Here is a 17,710-nt window from a genome sequence, read left to right as displayed (position 1 = left end):
GATGTACAGCCATAGGAGGAAGTCAGCACAGCACAGGGATGGTGGGAGCCCCTCATAATAAGCAGCCCCAGGAGGATGTCAGCATAGCACAGGCATGGTGGGTGCCCCTCATAATGAGCATAGCACAGGGATGGTGGGAGCCCCTCATAATATGCACAGCAGAGGTACAGCCCCAGGAGGAAGTCAGCACAGCACAGGGATGGTGGGAGCCCCTCATAATAAGCAGCCCCAGGAGGATGTCAGCATAGCACAGGGATGGTGGGAGCCCCTCATAATAAGCAGCCCCAGGAGGAAGTCAACACAGCACAGGGATGGTGGGAGCCCCTCATAATGAGTATAGCACAGGGATGGTGGGAGCCCCTCATAATATGCACAGCAGAGGTACAGCCCCAGGAGGAAGTCAGCACAGCATAGGGATGGTGGGAGCCCCTCATAATAAGCAGCCCCAGGAGGATGTCAGCATAGCACAGGGATGGTGGGAACCCCTCATAATAAGCAGCCCCAGGAGGAAGTCAGCACAGCACAGGGATGGTGGGAGCCCCTCATAATAAGCAGCCCCAGGAGGATGTCAGCATAGCACAGGGATGGTGGGAGCCCCTCATAATAAGCAGCCCCAGGAGGATGTCAGCACAGCACAGGGATGGTGGGAGCCCCTCATAATGAGCATAGCACAGGGATGGTGGGAGCCCCTCATAATATGCACAGCAGAGGTACAGCCTCAGGAGGAAGTCAGCACAGCACAGGGATGGTGGGAGCCCCTCATAATGAGCATAGCACAGGGATGGTGGGAGCCCCTCATAATATGCACAGCAGAGGTACAGCCCCAGGAGGAACTCAGCACAGCACAGGGATGGTGGCCCCAGTAGAAATATGACACAGCTCAACCTCTTCAAACAGGAGGGTACGGGCATATAGTACAGTTTGTTTTTCTTGAACAAGGAAGTGAGCCAAATGAAGAAAGAAGGACTGTGTGCTCGATTAAAAAAATTGTTTATAGACATATATATGGTCTACTGGTCACATGTGTTGAATTCCTCCGAGATCCATGGCTCATTCATTTTTATAAATGTGAGGTAGTCAACACTGTCGTGAGCTAGGCGAGTACGCTTATCGGTCACGATCCCCCCTGCTGCGCTGAACGTCCTTTCGGACAGGACACTGGACGAGGGGCAAGCCAACAGTTCGATTGCAAATTGGGCAAGCTCTGGCCAGAGGTCAAGCCTGCCCACCCAGTAGTCCAGGGCTTCATCACTCCTCAGAGCGTCCACATCGGCCGTTAACCCGATGTAGTCGGACACCTGTCGATGGGTCGGCTGAAAGAATGACCTCATATCCGAAGTCACCAAGACATCTTCAAACCGGCCTCTTCTTGCAGGCGCTGTTGGATTGGTACCCGCAATGCCAGCACACGCAAAAGCAGAATGCAGCATTTCTCGAAGCAAGGCCTGGAAGTGCTCCATTCTGACAGCCCTCTGTGACGGCGGTAACATTTCTGCCATTTTGTGTTTGTACTGGGGGTCTAAGTACGTTGCCACCCAGTACTGGTCCTTGACCCTTATGCTTTTTTATTCGTGGGTCCCTATTAAAACACTGGAGCACGAAGGCCCCCATTTGCACTAAACTGGAAGCGGTGTGGTGGCCTGGCTCCTGCTCATCATCCATGATAATGTCGTCCTCTTCATTCTCCTCTCCCCATCCACGCACAACAACAGGGATCCCAGAAAGGTTTAAAGCATGCTCTTCTTGTGCCTCCTCATCCGCCCCGGCACCATCCTCCTCTGACTCCTCTTCAGACTCCTGTTGTTCACTTGTCTCAGATAGAGTGGCCCCCCCTGGGAATTCATCCAGCATTGCGACTTCCTCCTCTTCCCGCTCCTGCTCCTCCACAGCTTGATCAATGACACGACACAATGTATGCTCTATAAAGAAGGCATAAGGTACCATGTCACTGATGGCGCCATGGCTGCGACTGACCAGTTTGGTGATCTCCTCAAATGGCCGCAGAAGTCTGCATGCATCGCGCATGAGCAGCCACTGGCGCAGTGAAAAAAAACCCAGCTCCCCAGAACCTGTTCTGACGCAGAGCTCATACAGGTAGACGTTAACTGCACGTTTCTGCTGGAGCAGCCTATCAAGCATATAGAAGGTTGAGTTCCATCGCGTCGGGCAATCGCAAATAAGACGTCTGACCGGCAGATTGTGTCGCCGCTGAATGTCAGCAAGGCGAGCCATGGCCGTGTAAGATCTTCTGAAATGGGCCGAGATTTTCCTTGCCTGCCGCAAGATGTCCTGGACCCCAGGGTATTTGACAACGAATCGCTGCACGACCAAGTTTAAGACGTGTGCCATGCATGGCACGTGCGTAATTTTGCCCTGTTTCAATGCACTAAGCAGATTGGCACCATTGTCACACACCACTTTATCAACTGTCAAATTGAGCGGTGTTAGCCACTGATCTGCCTATGAAGGCAAAGCTGAAATGAGTGCCGGGCCAGTGTGGCTCTTGGCTTCCAGGCACAACAGACGCAGCACGGCATGGCAACGTCTCACCTGGCATGTCGAATAGGTTCTGGGGAGCTTGGGCGGCGCAGCGGAAGAGACGCTAGCAGCGGAAAAGGAGGAGTCAGCCGAGGAGGAGAGGGAGGAGGATGGGGTAGGAGGAGGAGGAGGAGAAGAAGAGCCAGGCCTGCATGCAATTCGTGGCGGTAAAACCAAATCTACATGGGTGCCACGGGTTACATGCTTGACGGCCGTCAGAAGGTTCACCCAGTGGGCAGTAAAAGCGATATACATTCCCTGCCCATGTTTGCTAGACCACGTGTCTGTGGTCAGATGTATCTTGGCACCGACACTGTGTGCCAGGGATGCATTCACTTGCCGCTGAACATGGCCATATAGCTCTGGGATGCCCTTCTCTGAGAAATACTTCCTTCCTGGGACCTTCCATTGTGGTGTTCCAATGGCCACAAATTTTCGAAAGGCCCCCGAGTCCACCAGTTTATATGGCAGTAGTTGGCGGGCTATCAGTTCTGACAAGCCAGCCGTCAACCGTTGGGCAAGAGGGTTATCTGGCGTCATCATTTTTTTACGCTCGAACATTAGTCCCACGGAAGCCTGCCTTTTTGCAGAAAAACGTGAGCTTGGCGTGATGGAAGGTGGAGTGGAGGACAATTGTGAGGAGAGAGGAGAAGGAGAAGTAGAAGACGAGGCTGGACGGTGAGAGCCTGGAGTGTGGCTTTGTGTGTTTCGTTGCTCCCACTGGGCTCGGTGATGGCTGCTCATGTGCCTTCTTAAGGCGGTCGTCCCTAGGTGAGTGTTGGGCTTAACGCGACTAATGCGTTGACTGCAAAGATTGCAGATGGCAACGCTATTGTCAGCATGGACACGTTAAAAAAAGCCTACACTGCGGAGCCATGTGTCGGCGTTCTGGGAGCACCAGATGTGACCGTACATGGTTGATGACTCGCTCCTGATACATTAGCAGTCTGCTTTGTCCCTCCTGTGCAATGTCAGTTATTCCTGCTTCTCCTCCCTATCTGCTGGTCCATATCTCCCTCTGAACTCCCCTCCTCTTCCTCTCTTGTGGGCACCCACGTGACATCACTATACACGTCATCATCGACGTCACCTTCCCCACCGCTATAAGTAGAGATCTCGGAGTAGGCAGCAACACCAGGGACCAACCTCCTCCTTGGGCTGATCTGGGTACTGTCGTCAGACTGCTGAGTGGTGGTTGTTGCTACCTCCTCTTCCTGATCCAATGCCAAGAGTGGTTCCGCATCAGAAATGTCTTTATATGGATCGGAAAATAATTCCTGTGACTCAAGCGGAAGGTATGTGGTGGTGTTGGTGGTGGTGTTGTTGGTGGTAGTGTCTTTGGGGGTGCACATAGCAGAGAGTGAAGAAGAGGGTGCAGATCGAGAGGATGAGGAGGGTGCAGAAGAGCAAGGCTGAGTGAGCCACTCAACCAAGTCTGGTGCGTCCTTTAAAGTAATTGAACGCACCTTCTGCAACTTCCCACTTTAGCTCAAGCCTGTTGCTCCTGCCCTACCCCTACCACCCCTGCGGAAGGGCCTGCCTCTTCCTCTGCCTGTCATTTTTTAAATGACCCTGTGACAAAACTCTCAGTCCCTATACTGATAAAGGAGTACTGCAGTATAGGGCAGCAGTCAGCAGTAGTGCACCTCAACCCTATATATTGTGGACCTATACCAGTCCTTAAGGAATAGCAGACTGTACCTCACTCAACCCTATGTACTGTAGTACCCTATACCTTACCAGTCCTTATAAGGACCTTTGTGGAACTAGTAAGTTGTGAATGACTAGCAGACTGTACCTCAGTCCCTATACTGATAAAGGACTACTGCAGCAGAAGGGCAGCAGTCAGCAGTAGTGCACCTCAACTCTATATATTGTGGACCTATACCAGTCCTTAAGGAATAGCAGACTGTACCTCACTCAACCCTATGTACTGTAGTACCCTATACCTTACCAGTCCTTATAAGGACTTTTGTGGAACTAGTAGGTTGTTTATGATTAGCAGACTGTACCTCAGTCCCTATACTGATAAAGGACTACTGCAGCAGAAGGGCAGCAGTCAAGTATAATATTCTTTCCATATTTGGAAGAAAGAATATTATACGTGTACAAGCCTATTACCATACAAGTCCTGAAAAGAACCTTTGTGGACCTAATAGTAACAGCTACTGATTAAACTGACTGTCCCTCACTGCCACACACAGCTTCCTGCCTGTCCCTATTTAAACTGACAAAACATAGGCTGCTGGAACAATAAATTGAATAGCACTCAAAACTATATCCTGTAATACTTTACCATACCAGTCCTGAAAAGCACTTTTGTGGACCTAATAGTAACAGCTAATGATTAAACTGACTGTCCCTGCTGCACACAGCGTCCTGTCCCTCTCTCTACACTGACAAAAGACAGGCTGCTGCAACAATCACCAGCACAGCAGTGCCTCAAACCTTTATCCTGAACTACACCTAACACCTATACCATGATACCAGTCCTTAAAATAACTTTTGTGGGCCTAATAGCTAGCGAATTGGGTCACTGAAGTCTCTCCCTGCTCCACACAGCAACCTCTCCCTATAGTGATATACGAAAGAATGTAAAATGGCCGCCGGATCGGGTCTATTTATAAGTTAGGGGGAATGTCCAAGTGTCCATGTGCTGTAATGTCTCAATTGGCTGTCCTGTACCCCATGATGGATGTGTTATCATAGGTCAAAGTTCTTTTACACAGTAAACACGGAAGTCCGCCGATCGGGCAGTCGGCGAACAGCCGAAATTCGGCGCAAAACGACCGCCGGGCGAACCGTTTGCCCATCCCTACTCACCATGCCTCTTACTAAATTCCTGGATTGTATACCGTCCAAAGGCAAGGTTTTTTGGCGGGATTGTACTGTCCTTGATTGATCAATTTTAAAATATATATACCATAGATTGTAGATGCTATAACTTTAATGCAAACTAATTAATATAGATTTATTGGGATTTTTTTTTTACCAAAGACATGTAGCAGAATACATGTTGGCCTACATTTATGAAGTATTTTGATTTTATTGGATATGATTTATAACAGAAAATAGAAAATGGTGCTAGATCATGAACATTCCTCAAGCTAGGGAAGCCAAACTCACTAGTCACTAGGGAGGAAGGGTGCAGGCTGCCAAGCTGCTCATCTGAAGGAATATATGTATAAAATCAAAGAAGTGATGCAATCTCGTCCACCCAATCTAGTGTAGATTTGAAAATGGCCTCAGCCTAGGAGTTTCTGCCAAAGTCACACCCCCTGAAATATTTTGCTCCACCCACATGAGCTTAATACGGTGGGTGGAAGCATGTCAGGGTGTGTGGCTTTGGCAGAGACTCATGGGCTGAGACCATTTTCAAGTTTACGCTTGGTTGGATGGACAGGAGTGCGGAGCCACTTTGATTTTATAGAAAGTAGAAAATATTGGGTTTTTTTTTTACTTTTTTGTATTTTCTTCATTTATAGTGCAAAAAAATAAAATAAAAATCCAGTGGTGATCAAATACCACCAAAAGAAAGCTCTATTCATGTTATAAAAATTATATTAATTGAATTTGCATACAGTGTTGCATAACCGCGCAATTGCCAGTTGAAGTAGCGCAATGCTAAATAGCAAAAAAATGGCCTGGTCATGAAGGGGGGTAAAACCTTCCAGAGCTGAGGTGGTTAACCTCCTCAAAACCACACCATACGGAAAATATGGCTACAGCGAGGCTCTTGTTCTGGAAGGGCATCCATGGACATCCTCCAAGAAAATGCCTCCTGCGCACAGTGCTTAATAGAAAAAAATGCTTTTGGTCATGAAAGGGGTAAAACCTTCAGGAGGTCAAATGGTTATGAAATTAGTAAAACAATTTGGTAAAATGATAGTAAATGTATGACTGTAAGTTACCAGGACAGAAAAGTGGGAGAAAAGTTCCCTAACAGGTATGCAAACATCAGAATAAACCTGTCAGGGCTGGCTTAGCCCTTCCTTCTCTGAGCTGGCTGCTCAGCTGTCAGCTAATTGCCATCTCTCATCTCTCTCCACAGTTACCAGCTGTTCCTTATCCAGCTCGTCTGACGTGCCTACTTAAAGCTGTCCAGCTCACTTCACCTCTGCCTTCGCCTTGGTCACTTTACAAGAAACCATCTCCTGCGGTTCCGTTTAAAGACTGGATTGCTGACATCCCTTCTGGCTCCTTAGCCTGCTTGCTGTTGCTCTACTTGGATCCCTGACTTCAGGCCTGGCTAATTACCCGATCTGGTTATTGAACTCTGGCCTGGCTGACTCTATCCGGTTACTGGACTCTGGCTATGCTTTGACTACTCTTTTTCTATTTACCTTTTTTATTTTTATTTAATAAACAAATGTGATTTAATTGTACTTCTGTCTCGGTCTGATTCATGGTTTCTGACAAAACCTGACATGGGTCCTCAAAACAGAACATTTTGGAGTTGGAATTAAATCTACAGCATTTACTAAATGCTTAATTTCAGTGTTATATAGGGCTGGGGTTACTAATGGTAAATCCACTTTGTACTACAAGTGCACTGCAAGTACACTTGGAAGTGCAGTCATTGTAAATTTGAGGGGGACATGGAAGGAAAATAAAAAAACATAATTTTTGCTTGTGCACGATTGGATGATAAAATCAGCAGCGCTTCACCTTATTTCAGCACTTCCCCTCAGATCTACAGCTACTGCACTTCTAAGTGCACTTTCAGTGCAAAGTGGATTTGCCTTTAGTAAATCAAACCCCATGTGATGTAATGAGATCTGATGAACCCCAAACTGAGAGGACAGAAGATAAACTGAACACAGTGCCACATTTATCCAAAATTGATAAGTTAGAGACAAAAACAGTCAGATTTAAATCTCACAATGGTGCTAGGCATTCATGGGAATTAATACATTAGAGAGATGAAGATGTTCCCATTTATAGCACAATTGACAGCTCAAGTTAGATGGAAAACAGAGAAAAAGGTAGATGACAGGCAGAGGATCATAACACTTCTAGTGGTATCTTATACAGTACTTAACAAAGCCTCTTAATGCAGCCTTTTCTTAATAACCTGTCTTTAAAACAGGTCTATTAACAAAATACACTCCTGTGAGTCTAGAATGCGGACCGAGATTGAACTGACAGAGCCAAACAATATATCATTTCCATAACTATAGCTATGATGGAGTAATAGTCAATAAAAGTGGTTACATTAATGTATAAGAAAAAAAACAAAAAATAAAAAATAAATAAAACGCAATCATTTAGACAACAAGCACATTTATATCTACTAAGGAAAAGCAGGTTAATAAAACACATCAAAGCTCCTAAGCAAATTAAGCATAGGATTTATTACCATATTATATTTGGTCTCTATCAAATCGTAATTTCATTTGGTGCAAAAAAACTGTCATTAAGGGGGTGTCTGCTAAATATCATGAAACATTTCAACACCCCTTTAGTACACTGCTTAGGCCCTTATAGTTGTTGTTAATGTTAATTCTGTAAATACCTTCTTTAGGACCAGCTCTTTAAACTATGAAGAATGCAAAATAATAATTTGTGAAAGCTGGTGTGTCTGATATACCAGATTGAACTATTCTACAATCGAATTGTACTCCTCATGAAACCAAGCACCATTTGAACTGCTAAGTGCTTTTCACTTGTATTCCCATTTATTTTGCTGGTGATAGTGTTTATTTTACAATGTATTTTTCTGTAAATATTTTTCTGAACAATTTTTTTCCCGTAAAATAATATTTTTTAATTGTTAAGTTGGGTCTCTAAATCCTCTAACCTAAGAATAACTAACTATTTGCTTCTTTAAAGAAAAATATTGTATTGTAAATTCTGTTACATTTCCGTTTGGGCATGGCAGCAAGTGATACAGATATAACATTTAAAAAAAAGTCAAAATTGCAACAGCAGGTGCTGTTTATAAACAGCACATTTTTGTTTAAACCCATAGTGGCAGTTACCATTTGCGTGTATAAAAAAAAAAAGGGTCCACTGCAGAGTTAACCTGCCCAAGTCATGTCCACTCTGCTGGAACTTAGGTTGTTGTCTTGTGAGCTGGGAAATCTGAAGGTTTAAAGTGAAATATCATTACACACCAGGTTACTAAAAGTTGGGTAGGAGAGAAGTGACAGGGTCAGTGATATACTGTAGCTACAAGAAATTCAGTATTATCAAGTACTACCAGGCCCATGGCCTTGAGGGAGCAAATCCATGATCTTGGCTCAAGAATCCTTGAGGTTGATTGACTAAAGGCAAATCCACTGTGCAATGCAAGCATTTGCTGCAGATCTGAGGGGAAGATCTGAAATTAGGGGAATCTCTGCTGAGGTTATCATCCAATCATGTGCAAACTAAAATGTTGTTTTTTATTTTCCTTGCATGTCCCCCTCAGATCTACAGTGACTGCACTTCCAAGTGCACAGTGGATATGCCTTTAGTAGATATAACCCCCATGTCTCCTTATCAGATTTTCCATATGGAACAACCTCTTTATCTGGTTTGGTTATCAGTTGGAATATACTTTTGTACAATATTGTGTGAAATTGTATATGTTAACAATAAGCTAATATTGGGGCAATGGTTACTAGTTCACATTTGGGCAGAGGAGAATTTTTTTAGGCTCCTGGGTAGCCATTGCTTTTAGGGGATGTGAAAATTATTAATAAAAGTATGGTAAATTGTGGTTGTAAAAAGTAAGTGGTGTTTACAAGGGGTACTTTTAACTCATGTGTGGATTTGTGATTGTCATTGGTATGTTTGATTTTAAACCAGTATAGGTTATACATTTATTAGGGGTAATGTTTAGTGTATACATTTTTTAGGGCTAATGCACTTTTCAGACTATATAGGCAGCTAGAATGCAGGAAGATGTTTCATATGCTTATCAATGGCACTGGAATCTTGCTAGACAAGATAAATCAAATATAATTAAGTCTCTAGCAAAACCATTGAAATCCTTGTCAAATCAGCTATCATCACATAAATACTTAATTAGAAAAGTGCACTTTCAGAGAAACGTCAGGATTTTCAAACTAAAACTTGACAAAGGATTCACCACTATCTTAACTAATGAATCAAGGTTCATGCCAAGTAGTGATATTAGCTTTCGAGGACTGGGGTGTCAGACCACCCTACTTAACCTTTTAATGCCAATCTAATTTAAAATGTTTGACCTTTTATACTTTCACTCTCCTCATCTAATGCATTTCCGATGATTTCAAGTCCTCCAATATAATTTTTCATCTTACATACAGCGAATGTAAGTATCAGGTTAAATGACAAATGTGAGTAAAAGTTTAGTAAACTCTTTGAGAAACAAAGTTTGAGGAACAGAAATGCAGAAGATCTTTCAAAACATACACGGTAGTTAATAATTGTGCACATCCATTGTGCTTAATTGCATACAATTCAACTACTACAAAGAGTTTGATATAAATAGATTATTTTAAATGTATTCTAGGATATTATGGTCCTTTCTAGTCAAGCCAGTTATGAATTGCTAAACTTAATTCAGCCTAAGAAGCAACTGATAAATGCAAAAGGAGTCCAGCAATTGTTAATATTTCAAAACTACATGACCCGTGCTGATTCATGTATAATGCAATTTCATCCTAAAGACCTGAGCAGCCTTGAATAAAATATGTCGATAAAAATCAAATAAGGTATTTAAAAAGGCCTAAGGTTTCTTGTTCTAAGAATATACAATGCATGCAGCAGTGAATTTGTTAATGGTTTCTATAAACCACAGTCATTAGAGAGAAACACGTATAAACAGGTATAACACTCCAGAGATAAAGCTTAACCAGCAAAACAGATTTTGCTCTGATTTTGTTGTATCAAAGCAAAAGGTCTACAATAAGCAGTTCAAACTGGAATGGCTTCTGAGCCAGGCTGAATTCCTTAGGTATACTCCACATTCATGCCTATGGTGTGCCTCATGTGAAATAGCTTCTCATGTCAATCCATCTTCCCACAATCAATACTCACCCATCTCAGCCGTATCAAACTGGTAAATGTGAAAATAAAATAAATAAAAAAGTCTTTCAAGATGATCTGTCCCTTCCAGCTACCAGGCTGTGAGTAAAGGGATAGATTTTATATCTCTCTCGCTCCCTCTCCGTTTCTGCCTCCCTCCCCCTCTCTTTCTATGACCCAGCTCCTCAAATACATTTAATGCTCCCTAATTATTTAATCCCTCACAACAGCTTACATGACTAGCTAGAAATTGTCATGAGTAGGAATGTAAACATAGAAATTACAGAGTAGCAGGGGTATGGGGTGCTTTACAAGTCGCAGCTTCTATTTTCACAATGAATTCTATTTGATCTCGAAAAGCCAGATATTATTTAGCTAGACACATTTGCAATGAGGGTTCTTGTTCTGCTCTCCGTGCTGCACTAAAAATAGATTTCTTTTCGAGGGGGAAAATTGCTACAGTTGAGAGATGATATACGGGAAAGGGAAAAAAAAAAAAACAAGAAAACAAACGAAAATTGCATGTATTTGGACTTGGATTAAAAAAAAAAATCTGCTTTTCAGACTCAGCTGCTAGGAAATAAGCATCTAGGGATTTTAACCACTTCAAGTCAAGGATTTGGTTTCAGATATAAGAAGACTGAACACTTTCTGACTGAGGGTCCACTTCTACCGAGCACCTCGATGCAAGGGAATGTACCTCTGTTGCAGTGCACTGCAACATATTGCCTTTAGTTGTGGTGCACTGGATATGAACATGGTACATATTAAATTTTTGGTCTGTTGTGTGTTGGTAGCCCATTCAACTGAATAGGATGTGCTTGCTTGTGCTAACACGTGCGCATTAACTCACCACAACGAGACAAAACGCATGTTTGTAAAGCATTTTGCTGTGTTTTATAAAGGTAAACTCCACTGCTTTTAAACTATTTACATTGTCTTCTTCTGAATGGCACCCAAGTTATTTATATTGTAACCTGGGGGATCATTAGTGGTAGATGTGTTTTCAGGAGATTCACAGTGGTCAGGAACTACATTTGAAGGCATGGCAGCCCATGTTTATTAGAAAAGGCAAAAACAAAGCAAAAGCTCAACATGTAATTTTTCCCTCACAGGGGTTCTCTTCCAGCAATATGCCCAACTGAAAATACTAGCCCACCTGTCTCTCTCTCTAGCAGTACATCTGCTCTTTATGCTGGTCCTTAGACCATAGGTTCTTCGAAGCCAACAGCTTCACTTTGGTCTTAGTCCTCAGGCTGTTACTTGTCTTTTGCAGACACACATATGCTCTGGCTGCCACCTGCATCCTCTGACTCCTGGAAACCTCCTGTCTGCCTTGGGTGGAACAGTCACCAACTGGGGCCCCTTATGTATTTCCATACCTTCATTATAAGGGATGTGCTCACTTGAGCACACACCCTGCTGGTCCTCCACAAAACCTGGACACAGGGTTGGAGATTCCGTCCCACCCAAGCCACTACGGAATCTACAAACCACAGAGCCCCATCCAGGTAAACCAAAACCTGAGAAAGCTGTGAAAGCAGTTTTTTCCAGTCCACATCTATGCTCTGCAGTCTTGCACTGAGCCAATGTGCACATTTATATACTGTGTGATTTTATATATATATATATATATATATATATATATATATATATATATATATATATACACACACACACACACACATATACATTCATATATGAAAATGGAGGGCCTTTTGAGAACTACTAGATGTATGAAGTACTGCAGTGATAATGACTTCCCAAGTTCAGTTATTCTGGTTTAGCAAAAGTTGTGTGATGCTTTAAAACCCTAGTGGCTGGAACATTAATTCTGAGACCTGTCCTACAATATTTTGTTCTTTGCCAAGTCACTACTTTGGCAACTCACATGCTGACCATAACAACTAATTGCTGAGGTCCAGAATGACATGATTAAAATGAAAGATACTGTATGTACGCTGTAGATACAGTGGTATTGTAAAGGACTAGTGTCAACTGTAGAGTTTTAAGGACACTGCCACTCACTGTTTCTTCTTTTAAGGGCTTTGCCCATTTTTATTAAAAGCAAGTTCCGCAAAAAAGCATAGGTTTTCCTCGCAGGGGGTTCAGCATTCCTTTTTCCATCAACAAAACGACATTCAGCCTAGTTGGCTGTCACTTGCAGGACTGCTGCTCTGGCCTTACATGCCAGGCCCTTTTCTACAGACTGTTTCACAGACCACCTTGGTGCATATAGCTAGGAGGCTCTTGCTGCACTGGCTCCCCCGTAGAGCTCTCCTGACTCCTGGTACTCAGACTTCCTATCTGCCGGGTTATAGCCCAGAACTATGGTCAGGTTACTACTAAAAGCCCCGCACACAACTGACCAATCAGTATGCTGGCTTTCTCAAAATCATGACCCAGGACTGGGGATTTCATCCCACCCGGATCTCTCAGAAATCCCTGGGCTCCAGGTCCCAAAGTGGACTTTTCTAAGAAAGGAGGAAACTGTAAAGCCAGTTTCCTGTTCATGTCACATGCTCCCTGGAGCCCCTTAACCAGTCTGGCTGAGAATTCTGGGTCACAACCTCCTTATATATTGGCAGGGCAATATTATATATATATATATATATATATATATATATATATATATATATATATATATATATAAAAATTCTCACAAGAGTGAGTACACCCCTCACATTTTTGTAAATATTTAATTCTATCTTTTTTTGTGACAACACTAAAGAAATTACACTTTGCTACAATGTAAATTAGTGAATGTACAGCTTGTATAACAGTGTAAATTTGCTGTCCCCTCAAAATAACTCAATACACAGCCATTAATGTCTAAAGCGTTGGCAACAAAAGTGAGTACACCCCCAAGTGAAAATGTCCAAATTGGGCCAAATTAGCAATTTTTCCTCCCGGAGGAATGTAAATTGTTAGTGTTACAAGGTCTTAGGAACCAGATGGTAACAGTGGTCATTTACATGAGACATCTGCAAACCCAATCCAAAGTACTAGGTATCCCAAACTCACCCAGTCACTAGACCACGGATCACTGCCACTTGCTACCATCAAGGAGGGGGGCGGGATATTATCCCATCACAAAGCCAATCATTTGCTCCTTACACTGCCCGTATGTGGAGGAATTCTCCTCCATTTCACCTTTGGCAACTCTCATGGCCTGTCCCGCCTCTGGACCACAGTCCACGTTGGTGGCGTTCCAAACAACCGGAAGTGTGGACCAGACATAGTTTCCTATGCATCCGGAGTTGTGCACTGCTGATGTCATCGGTCGCTGTCAACCGCCACCATTTTGTTGAAGCAAATTACTAGAGGACAAAAGCAGACAATTCTGCCATTACAGATCACAGCAGATGAGTGAGAGGAGGGAACACACGGTTCTCCTCATCAAACCAAAAATTGAGATCACCGTGCCCCTCTGGGATTCACCAGCCCATCTAATCACTACTCAAATGCTCACTCCTGATCTGAATCAGGAGGGCATGCCATATATACACAGAATGGGGCATGTGCATACACATGTATACGCATATGCACACAATCAATGTTCATATACAGCACATGTCCATACCTGTAGCCTACTTCTGCATACTATAATTACACGGGTTAAAACAAACTCATATAAAAAAATATATATATATTCTATAAAAAACACAAACAGTGTATACATGCATAATATAAATGCAGAACAAAATCACCAAAGAACATTAATTGATAAAATATCAAAATGGTATAAAAATAAAAATTAAATTAAAGTTATTGAATCCTCATTAAAAATGGGTGATTGCTAAAGAAAGGATAAAAGAAATAAGAAATGAAATTTTGATCCAAGATCCAATAGGCTTTGCGTTTACTGGTGCCTCCTCCCTTTATCAAGATCACCTCCAATTGACTCTATCCCACAGACCCTCATACCTGATAGACCTCTTGGAAGTGATGAGGGACAGGATATCTTACTCTTGTGTTAATGATGTCACATTTATGTTCACCTATCCTTACTCTCATAGGATGAGATGTCCAGCCTACATTAAGGCATGGACAGATAATACCATATACCACATAATCCGTTACACAGTTTATAAATTGTTTTAGCTGGGGGATCCTTCCATCTTTGCCTTCTATAGTCTTATTCCTGTACATCATGTGCCACAGTTTTTGACACTACACTTGTAGCTCCTTTTTGGTCAAAGATTGTTGACCACATACTTAGACTTGCTGGAAGATTTTTTCACCATACTCAGGCACTCAGAACAGGCATCGCCATGGTCGAATAAAGAAGTTGAGTGCATGTGCTCAGCATCATATCCAGAGGTTCTCTTTGGGAAATAGACATATGAGTGCTGCCAGCATTGCTGCAGAGGTTGAAGGGGTCAGCCCATATGCCGCACACTGCATAAAATTGTTCTGAATGGCTGTCGTCCCAGAAGGAAGCCTCTTGTAAAGATGATGCACAAGAAAGCCCGTAAAAAGTTTGCTGAAGACAAGCAGACTAAGGACATGGATTACTGGAACCATGTCCTGTGCTCTGATGAGACCAAGATAAACGTATTTGGTTCATATGTCAAGTGTGTGTGGTGTCAACCAAGTGAGGAGTACAAAGACAAGTGTGTCTTGCCTACAGTCAAGCATGGTGGTGGGAGTGCCATGGTCTGGGGCTGCATGAGTGCTGCTGGCACTAGGAAGCTACAGTTCATTGAGGGAACCATGAATGCCAACATGTACTGTGACATACTGAAGCAGAGCATTATGCCCTCCCATCGGAGACTGGGCAGCAGGGCAGTATTCCAACATGATAATGACCCCAAACACACCTCCAGGATGACCACTACCTTGCCAAAGAAGCTGAGGGTAAAGGTGATGGACTGGCATGTCTCCAGACCTAAACCCTATTGAGCATCTGTAGGGCATCCCCAAACAGAAGGTGGAGGAGCGTAAGGTCTCTAACATCCACCAGCTCCGTGATATCATCATGGAGGAGTGGAAGAGGACTCCAGTGACAACCTCTGGTGAACTACATGCTCAAGAGAGTTAAGGCAGAGTTAAGGCAGTGCTGAAAGATAATTGTGGCCACACAACATATTGACACTTTGGGCCCAATTTGGACATTACACTCTGCTGTACACTCACTACTTTACATTGTAGCAAAGTGTCATTTCTTCAGTGTTGTTACATTAAAAGATATAATCACATTTTTGTAAATATTGTAGGGGTGTACTCACTTTTGTGAGATGCTATATATATATTTTAAATAAACACTTATACAGGCATGTTTGTATTTGATTATAATTTCTGAGCCGCTTTGCATTTTTCCGCAGGTAATAAATAATCTACCAGCACACGGCCATGTGGGATTATCCATTTATAGATGAGATTACACAGGAAAAGTTAGCTGTGTGCATGGTACTCAGAGTGAATCCATTGTTGCTGACAGGATTTGCTAGTTGTTTTAGGCGGGAGTTGTAATAATACATTTTCTGTTGAAAAGCATGGTCATAAGCAAATACAAGTTCACTCTATGGCACAGTGTAACTCCACTTTTGTTGAGAAAAAAACATTCCGCCTCTGGTTGATCTATGTACATTACAAGGTTTTTACCAAACATTGTTGTAGATTCCCATTCTTTTATTCAAAAGAAATCCCTATGCGTTTGTCTGTGCACATGTGCTCATTGAGTCTAATGTGAGTGGTTTCAAAATTATCAATCAACTGCTGCACATACAGGGCTCTAATGAGGAAAATTGCAATGTCTGCATCCCTTTAGATGTGATTTCCTATTGGGAGTATCTCACCAAAAATGACATTTTTTTGTTGCAGGGATGCCTGATGACTTGTATCTTAGTGCAGACTTCTGGGAAAATCAGTGAGCCAATCACACAAGCAGGAAATTACATATCTGGGGGAGGTTCTCTACACATTCTGTGTACAGAACACTGCCAGGTAGCCATATTGCATTGCATTTTACAAGAAATTACAGAGCTGCAGATTGAAAATGAAAGGTCATTTTTAATAACATTCAATTACAATATAACTTGTACAATATTATATATATATATATATATATATATATATATATATATATATATATCCCATGAACTTGGAGTTACCCTTTAACTTTGGTAAAGGAAATAAAAATAAAAAAATCTATTTTTGCTAAGCTCCTGTTCTAAAGAACCTGATGATCAAATGAGATCAAGCGTAAAAGGAAATGCCTTTTCATTTATATGGTTGCAGTCCTTTATGCACTGACAAGCAAACATAAGCCATGACATAAAAACACTTAAAAAAGCTTTACTTGGCCAAACAAAAATGGATCCCTGTAATTTTGCCATCTGGAATACACGGTTGCAACTTAATCTGTCTCTTTTAAGCCTTCCATCATCATCTTTCTAGTGATAATTCTTCAACATTAGGATTAAAACATCAAATTGCTCTTGGTAAATGCTCTGTCAAAGTATTTTTGGTTAGATAAGAGTACTGGTTGTTTCAGATCTGATTGTTTCAGATCGGGATTATCATGAATAATACTTTTAACCATTTTAGCCTGGAAGATTTTACCTTCCTGACCAGAGCACTTTTTACAATTTGGCACTACATCAATTTAACTCACAATTGCGCAGTCATGCAATGCTGTACCCAAACAAAATCTGCGTCCTTTTTCCCCCACAAGTGGAGCTTTCTTTTGGTGGTATTTGATCACCTCTTTTTTTTTGCACTATAAACAAAAAAAGTGACATTTGAAAAAAATAAAACAATATTTTTTACTTTTTTCTATAATAAATATCCCCAAAAACGTTTTTTTTTTTTTTAAATTCTTCATTAGTTTAGGCCAATATATATTCTTCTGCATATTTCTAGCAAAAAAAAAAAAAAACAAGCGTATATTGATTGGTTTGGACAAAAGTTATAGCATCTACAAACTATTGGAAAGAGTTATGGCATTTTTATTATTATTTTTATTAGTTCTAGATCTGCAATTTTTAGTGATACTACGACATTGTGACGGACATATCGGACAATTTTGACACATTTTTGAGACCACTGACATTTACAGCGATCAGTGCTACAGATATGCACTGATTACTGTGTAAATGTCACTGGTAGGGAGGGGGTTAATACTAGGGGGCGATCAAGGTGTTAAAAGTGTTTCCTAGATGTGTTCTAACTG

At 42.1% G+C, this 17,710-nt stretch overlaps 1 protein-coding gene across 2 annotated transcripts in view; it reads right to left on the bottom strand.

The window, feature by feature from the left end:
• The window catches only part of LOC143930533 (rap1 GTPase-GDP dissociation stimulator 1-A-like), a 353,543-nt gene extending 342,864 nt beyond the window's left edge, over nt 1–10,679 (bottom strand). For both annotated transcript variants that reach the window (XM_077454905.1, XM_077454906.1), the window contains exon 1: nt 10,546–10,679. In XM_077454905.1, the coding sequence (XP_077311031.1) occupies nt 10,546–10,549 (4 nt within the window). In that variant the 5' untranslated portion in view covers nt 10,550–10,679. The remainder of the gene's footprint in view (nt 1–10,545) is intronic.
• Nucleotides 10,680–17,710: the final 7,031 nt, after the last annotated feature.

Source organism: Lithobates pipiens, unplaced genomic scaffold (genome assembly GCF_037356315.1).
Source record: "Lithobates pipiens isolate NorthernLeopardFrog02 unplaced genomic scaffold, aLitPip1_a1.2 Scaffold_25, whole genome shotgun sequence".
NCBI classification, from domain to species: domain Eukaryota; kingdom Metazoa; phylum Chordata; class Amphibia; order Anura; family Ranidae; genus Lithobates; species Lithobates pipiens.
This window is presented reverse-complemented; position numbering and strand designations above follow the sequence as displayed.